Source organism: Haemaphysalis longicornis, unplaced genomic scaffold (genome assembly GCF_048455015.1).
Source record: "Haemaphysalis longicornis isolate Haplotype H1 unplaced genomic scaffold, Haemaphysalis longicornis Haplotype H1 scaffold_1, whole genome shotgun sequence".
Lineage (NCBI taxonomy): Eukaryota > Metazoa > Arthropoda > Arachnida > Ixodida > Ixodidae > Haemaphysalis > Haemaphysalis longicornis.
Genome location: NW_027526203.1, coordinates 361123686 through 361142980, shown reverse-complemented (window position 1 = coordinate 361142980; position 19295 = coordinate 361123686). Strand labels below are relative to the sequence as shown.

The window sequence follows — 19295 nt, the reverse complement described above, 5'->3', positions numbered from 1 at the left end:
TATGGCCGCTAAACGGGTACCGAAAAGGGGATGATTAAACGCTTATTCCATTTCCTCTCTGCCAGGGAGCAGTGTCAAACCCACTTGCCATTGCCAGGTGGGAACGTTACTCCGCAAATAGCTCAGCGCGGCAAACACTTCATCGAGATCTTTTTAAGTACCCGCTTTACTTTTATAGCGCTGTAATTTAAAGCTGTCATCAAATGTTCTTTACAGCCGCCCCTGAAAGGAAGCCGACCAAGGACAGCCGCTGTTTTTCTGATGGAGGCGAAAAACAAATCACGCAGGTGTGACCAGATTCCGGGGCAAGTTCGCATGGCTATCCTCCCAACTTACAGGTGTCGGTTCGGCGGGTAAATCCCACAATTTGACATCTTTTTCATTACAAAACTCAGAGACGAAACTCCGACGTTTTCCACAGCCAGCACCGCAGAAGGATTAGTGACGTTTCAATGAGCATTAAGCAAGATGCTGATTACTTGTATAATTCTCGGAACACAATCGTACGCCTCAATACTCCTTCTAATGGCAAAGTAAACTACTCTGAGCTTTTCAAGTCTCTATTTAGCGTGCTTCTAACTTACCGGAGCAATGAAACTTCATGACGACAAACATGGTGTAATTTATTTTAGGGCACGTGCATTCAAACTAGATATACAGCGGTTTCTCCTACACCCCCCCCCCCTCACCCCCGCCCCCCTTGCCTATGTGGCTGCTGAAGAGTAGCGGCGCCATGTCATTCGTTTAAAAGCTAGGACAAAAATGAATGATACGAAACTCAGCACTGCTATAGGGCCGTCTTTGGGGCCAAGGTGGTAGGATGTGTTTTAAGACTTTTACGTAGGAACTCTGTGTTTGCAGCGGTTTCCTAGAACCATAGCTGCTGCTACCACAGAATCTCATGCACTTGAAAGTGTGGAGCGGACGAGAATTCTCAAACGTTTTTAGTGTGAATTAACCATCGATCAGAAACGCTGGAAGTTCATTTAATGTATACATAACGGTCGCTGCCTGGAGTGATAATTATTTTCACGTGCGTGCTATGTGGAACGCGAACCTTTTTCCGCCTCGAGAGAGTACCCGCATTGCATAAGATATACGGCCTGGAACGTGCACTGATATGTCAGGTATACTGACGTTCTTGTAATCGGCTGCCAACAAAATGTAACCGGTGCAACCGAAAACTAGGCAAAGAACTTGACGCACAGCTGCATGAGGTCAGCGGACGCAACTATTGCGCCTTATCGATCACTGCAACTTAACGGCGTATTAAACACTCGGTGCCTGAACGCACCTCTCAACTAGAGATATGGGCAGCCGACGCCGTAATGGTGCCACAGATGGAACTTCATATTCTGCAACGATTTGTCCGGCGATCACTGCTCTATATACAGAACAGCACAGCTGATGCACCTGCCGCCACCCTAACTTAGTTTGTAAGCTGGGGCAAATAATGTACGAGCCGTTACACCGTGCATATATGTGCTAGCGTAGCTGCAGTATTGCGATATTTGTCTGCGCGTTTGCAAATCCATCATCACTAAGGTCGACGCGCTTGATATCGCAAAATCCCCGGCGCGTACTCTCAGCCGCATGGCATTTTTCCATCAATGCAGCACATGTTGGTATTGCTGGCGACGTTGTATCTTGTCGTGGCTATTTGCGTCAAAGTATGCGACTAACAGAAACGCCCGCTTCGAGTCCGTGACACCGATGTACAGGCAATGAAAGAAAACAAAATGAACTCGTTGCTGCCATTCGAACTTCTGTCAGCCCTTTGAGGGCGTAGTTGGCGGTCCCCGCAATCCCGTTGGGACCAGCGCATGGCGGCACCGCTAGCGGCGTCCTCCTTCCGATAACGAGCCGAAGCGGCGGCAGCAGCCCTACGCGACGAGCGGGCCCATGCATGAGAAGGGCGGCGGAGTCGCCCCGTCAATTATCGTCGGAGAACACAGCTGTCTCGTCGGGACGGATGGGCCGGCGCTCTCTTCGCGGGGCGCTTGCCAGCTGAGCACTCGCGCAGATGAACGGCACGAGCCCCAACGAAGTTCAAGTGGGCCGCAATGACGACGATCAGCGGGCCACTCGACGTCGTCTAGCGTCGGTCCGCGCCAAGCGCCAGATTGCCTCTTGTTCCCGATTTCGGCTGCGAAGCAATGAAGCGCTCCGACGCGCGCCCGTCATGCTGCGCTGCACTGGGAAGCGGGACGCCAACGCAACCAGTCCGCATCCACTTCGAACGTCTGCTTCGAATCACTCCAAGACACGCGAGCACACCGACGGAAAGGGCGGCCTGAGAGAGGGGCCCGCGATTTCCGCTACCCGGGTAAATTTGCGGAGCGCGTCCAAAAGGATGTGCGCGACTTGCAGGCCGAATGCATAAGCGATGTGTTCAAAACTTCGAACAACGCTTTGTTGGCTTAACCGGAGAGGGAAGTGTTCCACAGCTTGATCGCACTTGGAGAAACTGGCCAGCTTTGAAAACGAATAGAACTTAAATAAACTCTCGATACTTAGGGTGGTGCCCGTACAGGAGCACTATTAACACAGATCACAGGCAATTCACGAAACCTGACACGAGTTTTCCTCGTAACTGTGAAATTTGCGCCCGTTGAACAAAGGCTACGCGACGTGTGGATACGCAGAACAGTTACTGCACGGAATCAAACATCTGTCAATTCCATTGGAGTTCCGTACTGCCAAGCCACACCTCACAGCAGCTACTCTCTTAAAAAAAAGTTCCGTGTGATCGAGCCTAACCCCATTGACGCACACAAGGAAAGGTACAAATTAAGCCCAGTTTATTTTCAATGCGAAAAGCGTAAAAATAAATTGCTGGCACGTTTAAATAAACCTAAAGCAAGCCTTCAAATGTGGAAACTGTGATGCAGCTGCACCACAGGATGTTATCTTCATAATGTTCGCACGCATGTGTCATTATTCTTTGAACGTTGTAAATGAAGAATTCATACTCGACAGCCACAAAATTATGTGCAGCGGTGGATGATTTTCGGTAACAGACATGTTAAGAGGCAACTATATATAATATTTTTTCGCATATGTACATCGCGGCAGTCTTTCCTTTCTTTTCTTTTGTACTGCGAAAAAAAAAACGCAATTAGTGAAAGAGGTCGGCACAAAAAAAAAAAAACACGCTCTTCAAACGTGACGATCAGATGATCTGTTACTAATCACCGTAGGAAACCACTGACACGGCGCGGCTCTTGTAATAGGTATAAACCATCGGGTGGTGACTGCCACATCCTCAGCATTCCTCAATGTTTCTTCTTGCATGGGATAAATTCCCGCACGGCCAAATATTCTTAGTACTACACCATTCTTGCAACCATCCCATATTTTTTGTGTGTGAGGCGCCAGGACTTTTGACTGCAAAAAGAAAATGTGCAGTTCGAAAAACAGTCATTCTTTGATTTGACCAACTAATCCAACCGTCGCAACATAAAAATACTGCATGTCTGCCGACTGCCTCTGTGCCTGTTAGTGAGCGCGCACGCCTACAGCGGCCAGAAAAAGACAATTCAACAGGTGACCTTGGATAAATTAGGAATGGCCACGGGTGACAAGCCTTCCAGCGGCCCTGCGACAGCCTGACAGCACGGATGAGGGAGCGAGCGCCGTCCGCTGTCCCAAGAGAGCTTTTGTTAATTTTATCGACGGCACTTTGCACCGGCTCTATTACAAACACTGACGAGACCACGCTCGTATAGAATGGGACACACGTTCGCCCGTTGCTACTCAAGCCACGTCCAGTACCGTTGTCGAACAACAATCTCTTTCCTAACATCAAGTATCCCCGTTCCCTCTTTTTCTTTTCATCTTTTTTTTGCATACGATAAAGGTGCAGCTGATAACCGTCGACCGTAAAGTTTGTGAAGTTCGCTTTGTATCAGAGCTCCCTTTCTGGAGGTCAACGGCCGACATGCGTCGAGCACCTTCGTTGCTGTCAAAGCTGGAAAAACGAGCACCTTCGTTGCTGTCAAAGCTGGAAAAACAAAGGAGTCACTTTTATATCGGATCTTATCGACGTAGTTTCCAGTGATGCATGGCACCAAAGCACTGACTGGCTAGACGCAGTAACTTTGCGAGCACTATGTGCAAGGCCTGCTTGCACATGTGAAGGAGGACACTGGGGAACCGATCGACCGTAGCGAACCTTAGTTTCTGTGAATATTTTCCTCCATGTTGGCGCCATGTTTTTCCCTTTTTTTTTTTGCGCGCGACTATTGACAGCCCGGTAGAGCTTTGGTCGAACCAAATTTTCGTGAAACTCTCCGCGCATTAAACCAAGAGCCGCTGTTAGAACGGCGAAAGCAAGGTACCAAGAATGGAGGACAAACTGCATTTCAAATACCTTGCTTTGGCTAAGTAGCCCCGGCATGTATACTTAATAAATCTAGTGTTTTAATGGATGGAAATGCATTGCAAGGATACCTAACAGCAATAATGCATCCAAACATTTTGTTTCTATCTGCATCCAGGCGTCTTCCGGCCTGATCCGCAACCGTGACCCCTCTAGATGTTCATTGATTCCCGCATTTACAGCCAAATTATTTTGTACCTAAACAGCCCCAACAAGCAACCAGCAAACGTTCTCAGCGACTCCAAAAAAAAAAGAAAGAAAAGAAATAAAAGAAAAAGCAGCTTCTGCTCATGATAACAGAAATGTTCAACATAATAATTAAGGCTTGCCCGATGTATAAACGTTCTGTACTATGCTCGCAATTTCACGTGTGCCTATCGCAAGCTACTCGTCAAATACATTAGCGCTTTCGATTATGTCGTGAACCTGTCCTCGTAAATGCGCGATACCAGCTAGACCACCAATGGATATGACGGCGAACCCTGGCGACGCGCAGCTCAATTTTATCAAGTAAGTGATCTTTTAATCATTAGTTGTCAAGGAATTTCAACATGTGCAAGAAAGAAATCTGGCCTATTAAAAATTACGGAGGGTGCTTAGAGCTTCCTAAGCGAAGGCGAAAGGTATATTGGAACTACTGTTGACCTGCTCTTGGACTTTCTGCTGAACTTTGCGACCGCACACTTCACCACTTGTCCAGCCCTGCAGACAACAACCTCCGACGCTCGTTCCTCTCGCTTACCATCACCGAGACCCCCTGTGCGCACCCCCCGTCGGTAGCTTCACCTCTCAAGGCAGTTCGCATTGCCCGTGTGGCAGCGGCCTACCCTCCGCCGCAGCGCTGCACTCCGTCGCCCTTTCTCCTCCCGCGCTATTTCCCTTTTCCCTGCGCGCGTTCCGATATCCTGTGCGATTCTCTACACCTCACAACATTTTTCTGCAATTCACGCGTTTTATGAAACATGGAGATCTAAGGATTTCGCCTTTTAAAATACGGGCGACACCTAAGTCTGCTTACGTGCAAGAATGAAAGAACAGGTGTTCTACGCGGTTTTTGCCAGATTCGTTTTTGATTTGGCCGCACACTTTCGGTTGCAGGAGCCGCCGCCGCTGCAGTAAATGTGGAAGGGGCCGTAGACGTGGCGCCTGCAGCCGATGTCGAGGCTGAGAATAGCGGTACCGGCAGGAGTAGTAGCAGTAAACCTTGGTGGGGGAAAGGGGTATGAGGGAGGGGATTACACTGGTTGCTTTAAGCACTTTCCCTCCTATTCACTGACAAACCAGACTACGAAGCTCGGCGTGGCGCCTGGAGAAATCCCGTGACCACACGCTGGCGCATACCCGAGACTCTTGACGCCATTGCGCGTCTCCCCTTTTTATTTGTCCTTCATTATTGCGCCAACATTAGATGGGGCATATTGTTGTTGATAAACATTTGTCGGAGCGGAAGATGGTGTTCTCAAAAGCAATCTTCTCGCTGTCGAACCGTCGACAAAACAAAATAGCGCGTGTCTGCGGTGGCGCTGCCTTCGCTCCGCTGCCGACGTTGCTAGGGAGACTTCAAGTCGAAACGCGGTTATCTCCGCCTGCTCCTGCCGCAGCGCCCGTCGCACGCCGCCTGGATGGGTCGCGCGACTTCCGTCACAGCTTGTACACGTTGTAAAATGGAGTGTGCAGCCAGTGCAAGGGGGGGGGGGGGGGGGAAGAGAAAGGAACGAGAATGGCGGCGACGAAATGACGTTGATGAAGCGAGCAAACACGGCCACTGAGACGGTTCAAGTGAAAGGCACGGTTGGTACGGTGTACGAGGAGAAACGGCCTGCTGCCGATTTCTAAAGCCGGAGAAAGGCGCGCGCGTAGGGCGAGCCCAAGCGTGCGCGAGGGAGAGAGACGAGTTGCTTACACATTCTGAAGGATCCACCAATGGAGCTCCAATTATTTTTTTTATTTATAGGGCGCGGAGCCTTTCTGAAATTACATGACCCGTCGAAGCCGACGGGACACGGCCAGACGTGGGCGTCGTTTTCTTTTTTTTTTTTTTTGCTAGCTCATTTGCTATGAGAAGAATGCCCCAATAAACAGATACAATACTTCAAAAATTCAAAAGGAACATTTATTATAACTAGTAAAGAGCAATAGGAGACTGTGCTACACAAAGAAAACCCTGAAATCCAGCAGTGCACCATGGGATATACAAAGGGCCGAAGACAGTGACGAGGGCCAAGGCATCTTGGCCGTCGTCTAAGGCGCCACAGGACCAAATTAGGCCTCTTTGGCCGAATGAAGTTATTTCCTTCTCCTCCATGAGCCAGCGATGCTTTCGGCCAAAGATATCGGTTTTTAGGAGTAAATTAGTGAAAAAAAAAAAAAAAAACGTCTCTGCACACTTGGTGCCACTTGGGAGCATAAATAGTGTCACGATATTGCATTAGGCTGCCTCACATGAACAGGAAGCTCCGTTTTTTTCTTCTCCCCATTTTTCAAGTTACGCTGTTTAAAGGATGCAAGCACATGACAAAGTGTATGACATCCGAACATGGATATGTCGAATTCCATGGGGTTAAGAAAATAGCTCGATATATTGACGATTCTATAAACCAAATCTTCCCAACGTCAGCCCCAAAATAAACGCCCATGAGCACTTGCTAATGGTATTTTTGATATTGCGGAAAATTAGAAATATATAAAAAAACGTTCAATGAATGCTCCGAATAACTGCATATTTCACAGCGAAGCTCATAGAAACAAAAATATTATTTGAATGTAAAGAAAATGCGCCCAGGCACTCCGTACAGATGGTTCACCACCGAAGCTGTAACGTGCGGCCGGTGTCATGCATATGCGCTTGGGGATGCGCAGGAGTGTTTTTTTTTTTTTTTTTAAGTTTTCTGCGTACACAGTTCCACCGGATTTTCGTTTCGCCTAGCCATATACATTAAAACATGGTGAGAAAGAACAAATTCATGCTCCCATTCTTGTGAGCACTGGTCTTCTGACAAATTGACTGTTTTAATGATATACGAGGGAAGGACAAGTCGAATTGCTGTCAGCTATATTTGAGGCTAAAATGGCGACTTCCTCAAGGGAGGCCATCTCCCGCTTCTACCAGAGCAGGCCATACCTGCGTGCCCAAGGAAACGAAACAGCAATAATTCTGGCTCCTACAATTCCAGGGGTCGTGAAAACAGCAAAGATGTCAAAGCTGGAAATCGGGAGGCAACGGAATTCGACAAAGACATAAAGCTTCAGTTGATAACAAGTGAACATTTGTAGAAGAAGAGCGCCAAAGGCAACTTCCAACACTCGCCTTGGTGTACTGCTGTCTCCTCTCTCAGTTTCATTAAACCCTGCAGTCAAACGGCACAAAATATTGGCAGTGCCGAAAGACGCAAGGATTATGTAACGTATCCACCAGTTTCGCTGGATCGAGGTTATCCCCAAAGCAGGAGCCCATCGGAGAAGAGTGGCCTTTGGTGTGTGTTCTATACCATCTGAGGTGAATTCGATGTAGGTGCAAAATAACATTGTAGCGTGGCGGCAGAGCAGATGAGACGAGCCACGAAGAAGGCGAGCAATCTATTTACTTTATTTACATGGCGGCGCAGCGTACTCCAACACCTTCTTTGTCATCGTCGTCGCTGGTATTTTGTAATGGCGCTGTGCGGTACTTCCCATCTATATGTCCCGCAGCATTACCCCCCGGTCGAGGGGTAATGCTGTAAGGGGCAGCATTACCCCCCGGCAGCATTACTCCCCGGTCGAAGCCTACATCACCTACATCACCTACATCACCATTTAATGTGGCGGCAAGGACTTCACTGTACATTGTCATCTCATCTTTCGTCCTCACCACATCGCCTACTACTGCGGCGTCGACCGGGGCGGTCGCTTTCAACCGGGGGCCATGTCACGAGAAGACGATGAAGAGGGCAACGCAGCGTAGCTCCGTCGTCCCAGCCTCCGACGACGAAGAAGCTCTGTGGGTGCACGTTGCCTGCGCGGGCTCTGCCTTGGCCGCCATGTAAATAAGCTGTAAATGTATCGTTCGCCTGTCCCATCGTTCACGTCGTCTTTTCTGCCGCCACGTTACAATATTATTACAAAAGCTTTCCAGTGGATTTCTTAGCCTGATTTATTTAACCAAGAGCTCTAAGTATCCGAATACGGTCTCGGCTGTATCAGCTCTCTGGAATGGAACCCATCGGTAACCTTTTAAGGGGCCATGAAGACAAAATACAAGTTTGGTTCATTAGAAAGACTGATATATACCGATAACAATGATAACATCGCAAACTTCAAAAATGAAGATAATACCTAGCCACTTTCTAGCAACTTTTCTATGACGCCACAGAATCTTGTTTGTGCAATTGTCGGCCGCCGACCTAACCCTTCGCTAAGACACATGACTGGACGATTGTAGTGGGGCCTCTAGTTCTGTTTGATCGCGTCACTGGAATTCTAACGTGCAGTTAACACATTGAAAATTATATTTTACTGCTGGCCCATATGACGTCACTCCTGCCCAAATACGTCCCCGCACAGCGCGAAATTTGAAAGTTTTTCTGAAATTTGAAAGTTTTTCAAGTAGCTCGCTCTGCAAGCTTAAAAGCCCTGCCTAACCCGCGTTTGCATCAAACAGGCCTCAGCAAATCACATGGCAGTGCATATGGCGTCAGAGGATCTAGCACGAGAAATTAGGTAGTGAGTCGCATGTCCATTCCATTTTTTCCTAATTATATAGCTTATGTGAGCGAATTTTACGTTAGAGTGGTGCCAGAAAGACAAACGAGGCAATATTTCGAATGAACCAAACGTGTTTCTCTCCCTCTCTCTGTCTTGTCCTCTCTCGCTATATTACGATTCTCATTCAGACGGCTGACGTAATAAAAGCGAACAGACAAATCCCATCACAGCTTATATCGCAACTGAAGGCGGCCTCTTTCTCCTCTTTCGAAATAGGCTGAAATGGCCCCTTGTTTAGTCCCAGAATCGATCCCTGAACCAGTAACGTGCATCGGTGCGCACACGCTGGAATTATTAGACTTATACTAACAGAGTTTCACCAGGAAGCAAAACTGCAGACTAATAGTTTCGCGGAAAAAAAATTAAAAGAAAAAAATACAGCATGATCGATTGACGTGCTGGTTCGCGCGTCGAGTTATACAGAATGCGAACACAGGTTAATGCCGTGAAGATATAATTCTTAAGCCTCCGTTCATCCTTCTTGTGTTCAGTTGTGACAGGATTTCTTCTTCTTCTTCTTCTTCTTCTTATTATTATTATTATTATTATTATTATTATTATTATTATTATTATTATTATTATTATTATTATTATTAATTTGTTAACGCTTTCCAGGCAATAATTCGTTGCATAACAATTGCATAAGAGCACCCCGCTTTAAACTGGAAGGCAACGCCGACATCGCATTTCATAAAATCTTCCCACGCGAATCGACAGGGTCCCAGCAAGCATGCTTCCCAACACAATGTTTGGGAAACATACCCTAGCACTTGACGCCGAGCGAGGCGTGAGAGAAAACGATCGACAGCGACTTACGAATATCCGGAGAACGGAGGCATCCGGCGTGCTTGTTTCCCATGTCCAGGTGCTCCGAAGGTCTGCCGATGCGACGCTTGCTTCCACGATCGCGTAATCCGAAACAGGAAAACGCTGTGCACCAGACAAGTGAGCGCACGGCACACGAACACGCGCACGTGGAACCAACACCGCGGTGATACTCAGCGATGTTTTCCAGCGCCGGCACTGGCGAAGTCGCGCGCGCTGTAGAAAACACGGGCGAAGCTACGCAGCTACGTCGGCGTCATCAGGTGAGCGCTGGCCGCCGCACGCCCGCTCCGCACGTGCTTTCGTACGTTGATTGACGAAATTTCCGGAGTTGCTTGGTTGCGTCAGAGCGAGAGCAAAACGCGCGCTGCAGCTTGAACGACGAGAAGAGGTTCGCGCGTTTTTCGTTGGGATGTGTGGCGCCATCAAGCGTTCGGAACGCAAAGGCAGGCGAAATGCTTTTCCTGTTCTGGCCGCCAGGCGGAATGACCGCATAATAGTGATCGTTCCGCCCATGAATTCCACTCCACTCTATCCCCTACCCCTTTCCCCCCTTTTCCTATTCCTCAATAAAGTTTGTTACGTCAGTCAGTTATTCCTTTTCCATCCATCCATCCAATAGCTGAGAAACCCCAAGGTGGCAGCGACCTAGCACGTAGAGCATGAACTCTGCGGAGTGATGTAATTAATCAAAGAGTGGAAGAGAAAAGAACGAAAAATGGGCACAAGTGTTTGTAGTGTGATTCCGCTACTCATTACATCGTGGCCGCTATGTCTGGATAGCGCACTATGTCGGGATAGTGCGGAAAGCGAAAGCTGAGAAAGTGCGTGCGTTCCGGGCGCGGCCGAGATCCTTCTTTCCTGTCGTAAAAGAACATTATTGGATGCGCAACAAGCAAGGCACAGTGACCAGACTGAACACCTCCATATGGTTACATGCAGGGCCGAAATAAAACGCGAAGACCCAATAAATAGTTAAACTGAGAATTAGCTCCCTTCATATCTTGAAAGAAGCTGCCCTGTCCCGTTTACAGACGGGGGGGGGGGGGCGAGGTGCTCGGAGGTGTGGATTATTTTGAGGGGTAGTCGAAATCCTTCTGGGAGGTGTTGGGGTGTGTGTATCAATTCCTGATGGGGTAATTCCATATAGTGTATAAGAGGTTACCTCCCCCCCAATTGATGCACCCATTCGGACACATCACACATGACATGGTGCTGATGATGGTTTTTAGGGAATGGTTCATACAGGAGATGGGACACTCATGCCTACGTTCCATTTTTCCATTTTTGTTTTATGTTTTAAAGTTGCAACTTTAACACGCACTGTTTGAACTATTGCCCTTTGAAAAATGCCTGTCATCGCGTAGCTGTAGGTCAACAGCTGCTGCTGTAGAGACTTGTCAACTTGGAGTAATAATCGTCTGTGAATTTATCGACGTTTTCTTCAGACGATCGAACGTGCACGTTTGCGCGTATCAATCTTTCCAGTACATGCTGTGCCATTCGCTTATACCGTAAAATGGTGTAGGAAAACTAGACTCCAGAACGTTGAGCCTTCGTGTTTTGTAGAGGGCGGAAAACCCTTCTGCGCCGCCTGGGCGTAAAGTTCTGGATGCTTTAGCTGAGGATGTTGACGATGATATGAAGCAACACCTGTATGAAGGCACCCCCATCTGAATCTGGGGGATGGAAAACGACATATAGCCTACGTAGCCTCGTTAGATGTTGTTTTTCCTTTTTAAACTAAGCATCCCATTTCTCGTTCTTTCATACATTTAGAATAGCTTCGGTTGTGACGTGTCTGTCACCGTACCTTGCCTGCTTTTTTTCGATAAAACAGCAATCGCCACTTGGGAATGTCCATTGCAGCCCAGACAACGCTCGTCTCTAAAACATGCAGTCATTCAGAGAGGTGGGCGTTATCTTCTTTTCGGGCCGGTGGATACATTGGCATTGTACCACTACATGTTCAGTGGCCTCGGTATCTTCGCCGCAGCTCACGTCTCGCCATGTTACACAGCATGCAAACATCTCGCAGTGTAGGTGGTCTGAGGAGCTTGCGCAGGACCTTAAGAAGTAATGCACTCTGTTTGGGGGTTATCTTTCTTTCCCGATTCTTCATTTTCCAGCTTTATACACTCCACTAGAAAAAAATATTTTCAGCTCATCTAATCATCCCTGCTTCTTTCACCTTCCTTCTTATGGACCCCGAGGGTCCATTTTCGCCTACAATTTTGTACACCGTCAGTTTTCTGGTGCTTTTTCGCCACTGCGTGTCCATTTACGTAAGGTACAGGTACATGTGTACTATCCCTCTCAATTTTTATGATCCAAGTTTCTAAAGTGCCTCCCTTCGACGGCATATATTTTGGGTCTCGCTTCCATCCCGTCAAACGAGGCACAGCGTGTTTTTTGTACTGTCGGACTCACCATGCTTTGTGCGCATCTTCAACCCTTCCAGGGCCGGATTAACAGTGCTGAGGGCCCGGTTAGAAAAAAAAAAAACGCAATATTATGTCAATTGTATATGCCGTCTGAGCACAACAAAAAAATTAAATGGTTTAGTACTGAAATATTTTCATCATGCGAGGAGCTAAATCCTTTAGAAAAGGTGCGGCATACAGAAAATGAGATCGATACCGAACTTTCACAAAAATGTTTTAATAATAATCTCGAATAAATAACCATACATATTTTCATTTACGGAGAAATCTTTCACTTCTGAACAGGTAACTAGTTTAACATTTGTGGTCTCTCTCTACCTCGCAATATGCATAACGCTAGCTTTGCACAAGGCAGGCATTCATGCACACCGCGAGGAACCACCGTGGGTTCGAGCTAGTTGAGCACGCTCACGATACTGAAACGCCGTCGCGCCAAATCAACACCGCCTCTGTTGGGCAGGTGGAGAAAGGGGCGACAAAGGAATATGCCCAGGGTACGGAGGGAAGACGTTTATTTTATACTAACATTCTAGTCACATATTTTACAGTCCCAATTACACAATTTACAGTACAGGTACGTACTTCCCGTTAGGTGAAAGGGGCGATGGGGCGCCACGCGCAAGTGCGCACGTTTCGTCGGCGCAGAGCCAGTGGGCTCTTCTGTCAGGGCAAATTCCGGGGTGCTCGCACGTTGTGCGCGCGCGCATCGCCGTGCTGGCCGGATCGGCTCGCAGCAGCGAGGGAGACGGGGCCCATTCGCTCACAGGCGCGTACCGCACGGCGTGTTCGTCGAGTGGTAGGTACGGCCTTACTATATGCAAGCGTAGGGACAACAGGAGCAGCCTTAGGCACGGGCCGCAGCCGGAAAGGCTGGTGGGCTTTCGCCGGCGCCACAGAGTGGCAGCCGGCTGGTAAAGAAAGCGTCACATACCTTCGGCCAATGCCTTCGGCGTCCTGGAAGCGTCTCCCCGAACGGACCCCCGCGCAGGGCGCGCGTTCGCCTCCCGGCGAGCGTCGGGATCGGGCATCGTTCAAACGGACCAATGAGGTGAGGTTAGCTCCGCTACCAAGGCGGAGCGCCCGCTGCGTGACAGTGTTTTATCGCCGCAACGGTCTCTGCAGGCTTCACCTCACGCAAGAGTTTGAGAGACGGCTCGGCTCTACGCAGTGGCGCCAAGACGAGCCGGAATTTTGGAGGAGAGGGGAAAAGCGCCGCGTGATGGCACAAACCCAGTGATCGCGCAATGGCCTGGGCGTCAGGATCCCCACACTCCCCTCTCCTTAAATGCCCTCGCCGGTCTGAGAGGAGTTGACCGGCCATCGCCCAGGCATGCAAAGGACGGCGAAGAGTAGAAAAGAATGCATGCACACGGAGGTCTCAGTCCCCAGCCCATTCAAAAGGTTTACAAGCTCTACCAACACTACCCCATCCAGCACGAATGATACATACAGCAAACTACACGCGACACTGAGAGACATAATACAAAGTAATCGGTTCCACATGCATACACAAAATGAAGCTATTGAAATATACAATGATTACAATGAACGCGACACTATAATAAGAACAATAACGGTAATAATATATACATGCAGGACGACACTATGCAACATAGGATTACAAAAAAAAGAAAGAAACACACTACGACGACAAAGAATTAGGGCAAGAGAGAAGGCACAGGCATGCTACAAACTACGCGGAGTTACGAAAATATTTCTACGAAAATTCGGGAGACTCAGTTCCACGGTGCTTGTGCAAAGTTCGGCGGTGGGAGCACAAAAGTTTTCTGGGAAACGTCCGTTGTGGTCAATCGAGGAGAGAGGATGGTGGGCACCAGTGCCGAAACGACCTCACCCTTGCGCGAGATAGCAGCTCCACAAAGGGGGTACTAGCCAGGAGGACATGCGGCTTGAGCAGCCAGCCGGCAGGTATGATGACCGCGAGGGCGCTGCTCAGGTGTAGACCTCGCGTGGCACCCGATGAGTGCTCCGCCAAAGAGCGATGACCCGTCGCTTGTGGTGGCTGCCGCCCAGAGCGAGCGAGGCAGCTGCCGGACGACAGTCGTGGTGCCGATGACGCATGGTGCAGTTCCGATATGACACCACATTGTCCGCATCTGGAGAGGGCACCTCTTCCGCAGCTTGCAACTGGCCCCCAGTCCCGCTCTCGTCGGTGCAGAGCAGCCCGGCTACGCTCGCCCGCCGCAGGCGGTGCACAGGGGGGGTACCTATTGTTGGTCCCCGAATCAGCGCAGCTGTCCAGGGCCCGGTCAAGTTCACGAACCGCAGAGTCCAAGAGGCGGGCACCTGCGGACCCTCCACCACACCGACGAGACACCACGTGACGGCGGGCGCACCGGGCGAAGCAAAAACCACTCGCGGAAGGCACCTTGGGTCCGCTGAAGCTGGCAGAAGCACACACCACACGCACTCACGAATATCCGCACAACATGCGCGTCACAGTGTTCGTGCCCCCTCGCCACCACGCGGTGCGCCCCACTAGTAGCGCACGTCCGGCCCGCGTTTTCCAGGAAAACACAACCTCCCGTTGGCATTGAGTATATGGTCCCCCAAAGTCTGGCCTGCTCTCCCAACTTCACACAGTTCACGCAACGGCCTCCCGTACGCGCTGCTCGCCCGAACACAGGGGCCGCGGACGGCCGAAATCGGACACTTTCAAAAACAAGCCCATTACTTCTCGAACCCCGCGCGCGAGGAGCAGGGGATGTCCTCGAAGACCGACCGAGCTTCCACCCTCTCACCCTCGCTCTCCAGCCAATACCGTATGCCCCGAAGGAGCAACTCCAAAAGAAAGCTAGCCCTTTTCGCTACTACTTAGAAGTAAATAAAAAGAACCATAGAACATACTTCGTCCTACATGCATAGACAAAAGAGGTTTCCTGTACCGAAACAAATAACAAAAAAAAACACACAGAAAAGAAACACTACTTTACATCCTGCACAAAAAAAAAAAGAAAAGTAACACTTATCGCCTTCAGCAAGGCCAAACACTCGGACCATACAGAACCATATAAATAAGCAAAAAAAATGCCTTCACGCTACACGCTATGGTACAAAAAGTCAACACAACTCCAGCGTGCAGTGCGCTAAAGTGCGCGCGCAGGATAATCACCCAAACCAACGGGTACTAAATACACCATTCGCCCTCAGCAGGCATAAAATGGAACACGAATAGACAAACAACGCCCCGTAACATGCACAATCTTACAAATCAAACAAGACGAGAAACATTTGCTTACAACTTGCTGGAGGGTAGCGGAAACTGACCACACACAATGGGCTGGGGCGGCCAGGGCGGCCGCACTGACTGAGACTGAAAGAAGTGGTCAGCACGGGCGGCTAAAGTACCTGCCCTTTAGTGTGCTATGATTACTGAGGTGACCTCATCGTGACGTTATATTGATGAGCTGGCCGAGAAAAGCCTGGATCAACGTGGGTGCCTTGTTATCACCGCGCAGAGCCACTGTGCTCTAGCGCCAAATGGTCAGCCCGTGACCCCACGTAAGTAAAGCTCTGCTTGCTTCTGGGCAAAGGTCCCTTCAAGTCGCAAGCGACTACCTGCCAAGGACGCATACTGTCAAATGGCTTCACAATTCCAGGCGCCGTTTGACAGACATGGCAGGACCGGCAACAGCGAAAATGTCTCGCTTCGTCCCGGGCCAGGTCACGGAGCGACTTAGTTTACCAAAACTTTGGAGCCGCCTAAATGCCCGGCGAATGGTTCGTCATGAGCTTAGCGCAGCAGTGCGCAACTCAGACTTAGGGGGTTACCACATTGAATGGTTCAATTGCCTCATCATCGGTGGCTACGTAGTTAAGCACGAGTCCTTCACCGTCCAGCAGAAATGAGTCCCCCGCGGCGTCGGCGACACACGCTGACTTCAGCCCCCCCTCCCGCGCCTGCTACAAGACAAGTAGCATCTCGGCGCCCGCCCGCAGCAGGACAAGCTACGTCTCGGCGTCTAAAAAAAAATCAAACTAAAAAAAATTTGTCTCCCAGAGACCGTCGCAAATCCGGCGACAAAACGGGACATTCTGCTGGCCGGCTACTAGCTCTTTTCGGCTCAATACAACCGCCTTGCAACGGGCATCGCTTCCCCCTGATTTTACAGCCGAGGCCCGTCCGCTTTCCCGCGGCATGAAGTTCGCGAAAAGCGCCTGCCCCTCTCTGCGGGGTGTCCGCGCGTCCTTTCTCAACTCTGGGTCCTCTTCCTCCCTCAACGGCTGTGTCAATTTCGCCTCCTTCACGGACGGACGCTTTTGCGCCGCCGGCTAAAGTCACACTTGAACAATGAATCTCGGTGGATTACGAAGCACGAGATAGCGCGTCAACTACCACGTTCGTGCTCTACTCTCAGGGGACGGCAACAAGCATATATCTCGCGTGCACTGCTCCGAGTGGCGGCTGTGGCCTTTCTCCCGGAATACGTATACCGCCGCTCCAGTGGGACGCGGTTGCACCGTCGCACTGCCCCGCGGGGCTGCGTGAACGAGGGGTGCACCGGTGCACGCACACTCGCGTACGGAGGGGCAGTCGCCTCGTCCCCGTAGCAGCTACCGCTAGCGGATAAGCGTTAAGACTGATTCCGGTTGCGTACTCAGCTTAATTAGCGGCCAAAGGCTAATAAGCCAATGGCCCCACGTTGGGCGCCAGTTTGTGGTCTCTCTCTACCTCGCAATATGCATAACGCTAGCTTTGCACAAGGCAGGCATTCATGCACACCGCGAGGAACCACCGTGGGTTCGAGCTAGTTGAGCACGCTCACGATACTGAAACGCCGTCGCGCCAAATCAACACCGCCTCTGTTGGGCAGGTGGAGAAAGGGGCGACAAAGGAATATGCCCAGGGTACGGAGGGAAGACGTTTATTTTATACTAACATTCTAGTCACATATTTTACAGTCCCAATTACACAATTTACAGTACAGGTACGTACTTCCCGTTAGGTGAAAGGGGCGATGGGGCGCCACGCGCAAGTGCGCACGTTTCGTCGGCGCAGAGCCAGTGGGCTCTTCTGTCAGGGCAAATTCCGGGGTGCTCGCACGTTGTGCGCGCGCGCATCGCCGTGCTGGCCGGATCGGCTCGCAGCAGCGAGGGAGACGGGGCCCATTCGCTCACAGGCGCGTACCGCACGGCGTGTTCGTCGAGTGGTAGGTACGGCCTTACTATATGCAAGCGTAGGGACAACAGGAGCAGCCTTAGGCACGGGCCGCAGCCGGAAAGGCTGGTGGGCTTTCGCCGGCGCCACAGAGTGGCAGCCGGCTGGTAAAGAAAGCGTCACATACCTTCGGCCAATGCCTTCGGCGTCCTGGAAGCGTCTCCCCGAACGGACCCCCGCGCAGGGCGCGCGTTCGCCTCCCGGCGAGCGTCGGGATCGGGCATCGTTCAAACGGACCAATGAGGTGAGGTTAGCTCCGCTACCAAGGCGGAGCGCCCGCTGCGTGACAGTGTTTTATCGCCGCAACGGTCTCTGCAGGCTTCACCTCACGCAAGAGTTTGAGAGACGGCTCGGCTCTACGCAGTGGCGCCAAGACGAGCCGGAATTTTGGAGGAGAGGGGAAAAGCGCCGCGTGATGGCACAAACCCAGTGATCGCGCAATGGCCTGGGCGTCAGGATCTCCACACATTTTTGCAGGCAATATCCATTTTTATAAGAGATGGCAACAGATTCATATTGCGCACGCCTCTTCTGCTATTAAATTGCCGAAAAAATTTACATTTTTAAAGATTTTTTTTTTGCTTCACTATAGTGTAGAAAATAGGTTCTGCGTTTTCCAGAAATACATCCATGAAATGGGACGTGTATACGTTTAGCGTGTTTTCTCCTTTTATTTACTTTTAAAAAATAGAAAAAAAGGTATGTACGTTCCTACAAGCGTTTTCGTGTATTTTGCAGGAATAGTTTGTTGATGAGATCTTCAACATTGACCCTCCTAAGAATCTCCGTTTCGACGGTCAGTAGCGACAGATCGCTGAGGCGGCTGTCAGTCATCGTTGATCGAAGCCTGTTCTTGACCGATTTCAGCTTTCGGAATGATCGTTCGCCACTGAAATTTGTAACCACCAAGCACAAAAAGAAATCCATCAACAACAACATCTGGGAACGAACCTTCAAACCTTTCACGAATTAGAAGTTTCAGCATGTCCGCCACGGAAGAACAGCCTTCGTTGCTCGCAAATGATATAAACTGTTCAAGGTCACCGTGAAATGTCCCAGCCAGACCAGAAGGATACGTTTTCTAGATTTCTATGCCTGCAGGCGGCCCTGCGTTGGGGAAAAGCAATTCCAATCTGTAATAACAGCAAACTGCGAGCATATATACTTCGGTATAAGCGCTCAAGCGAGCTGTAATTAAGGCGGGCAGGATATCGACAGTCATGACGAAGAAGGTTTCATAGCGGAACTTAGCTGAAGGATCTTGTGTCTCTACCATCCGCGTGCATTCAGTGCGGTCGCATCGTGTCGACTGTGCGGGGCTAGTTACTCTCGGACAGGCTGCATGCGCGCATCCGGTCGGCTCGGAGAAGCATCATGTTCACCTCGGTGATCCGCGGTTGCATGCGCTATGCACGGGATTGCTCAATCTACTGATAAAGTGTATATAAGGGGGAAAGAAGTTGAAAAGTGATGGTCAGTTGAAGATTCAAACTAAGGACTTTTTGCTTAGGAGTAGAAAGGAGTGTGAGTGGTACGGTATTTAACAATTATCGGGCTCGTTCTCGAGCTAGGTGGACCGTCCCCACGCTCAAGCAGCTGCGGCGAGGGTCCGCCGGCGAGATATATTTCCTGTGCATTATCTTCTACCAATTGATTGTCTCCTAAGCCTGCGTATAACCCGCCGGTAGGAATTCGAAAAGAACGGGGACGCCGGTAGCGAAGA

At 50.0% G+C, this 19295-nt stretch overlaps 1 protein-coding gene across 1 annotated transcript in view; it reads right to left on the bottom strand.

Annotated features, from left to right (window-relative positions):
- Nucleotides 1–10265, bottom strand: part of LOC144154988 (breast cancer anti-estrogen resistance protein 3 homolog) — a 239710-nt gene extending 229445 nt beyond the window's left edge. The window contains exon 1 of the mRNA XM_077686153.1: nucleotides 9941–10265. Within this exon, the coding sequence (XP_077542279.1) occupies nucleotides 9941–9983 (43 nt within the window). The 5' untranslated portion in view covers nucleotides 9984–10265. The remainder of the gene's footprint in view (nucleotides 1–9940) is intronic.
- Nucleotides 10266–19295: the final 9030 nt, after the last annotated feature.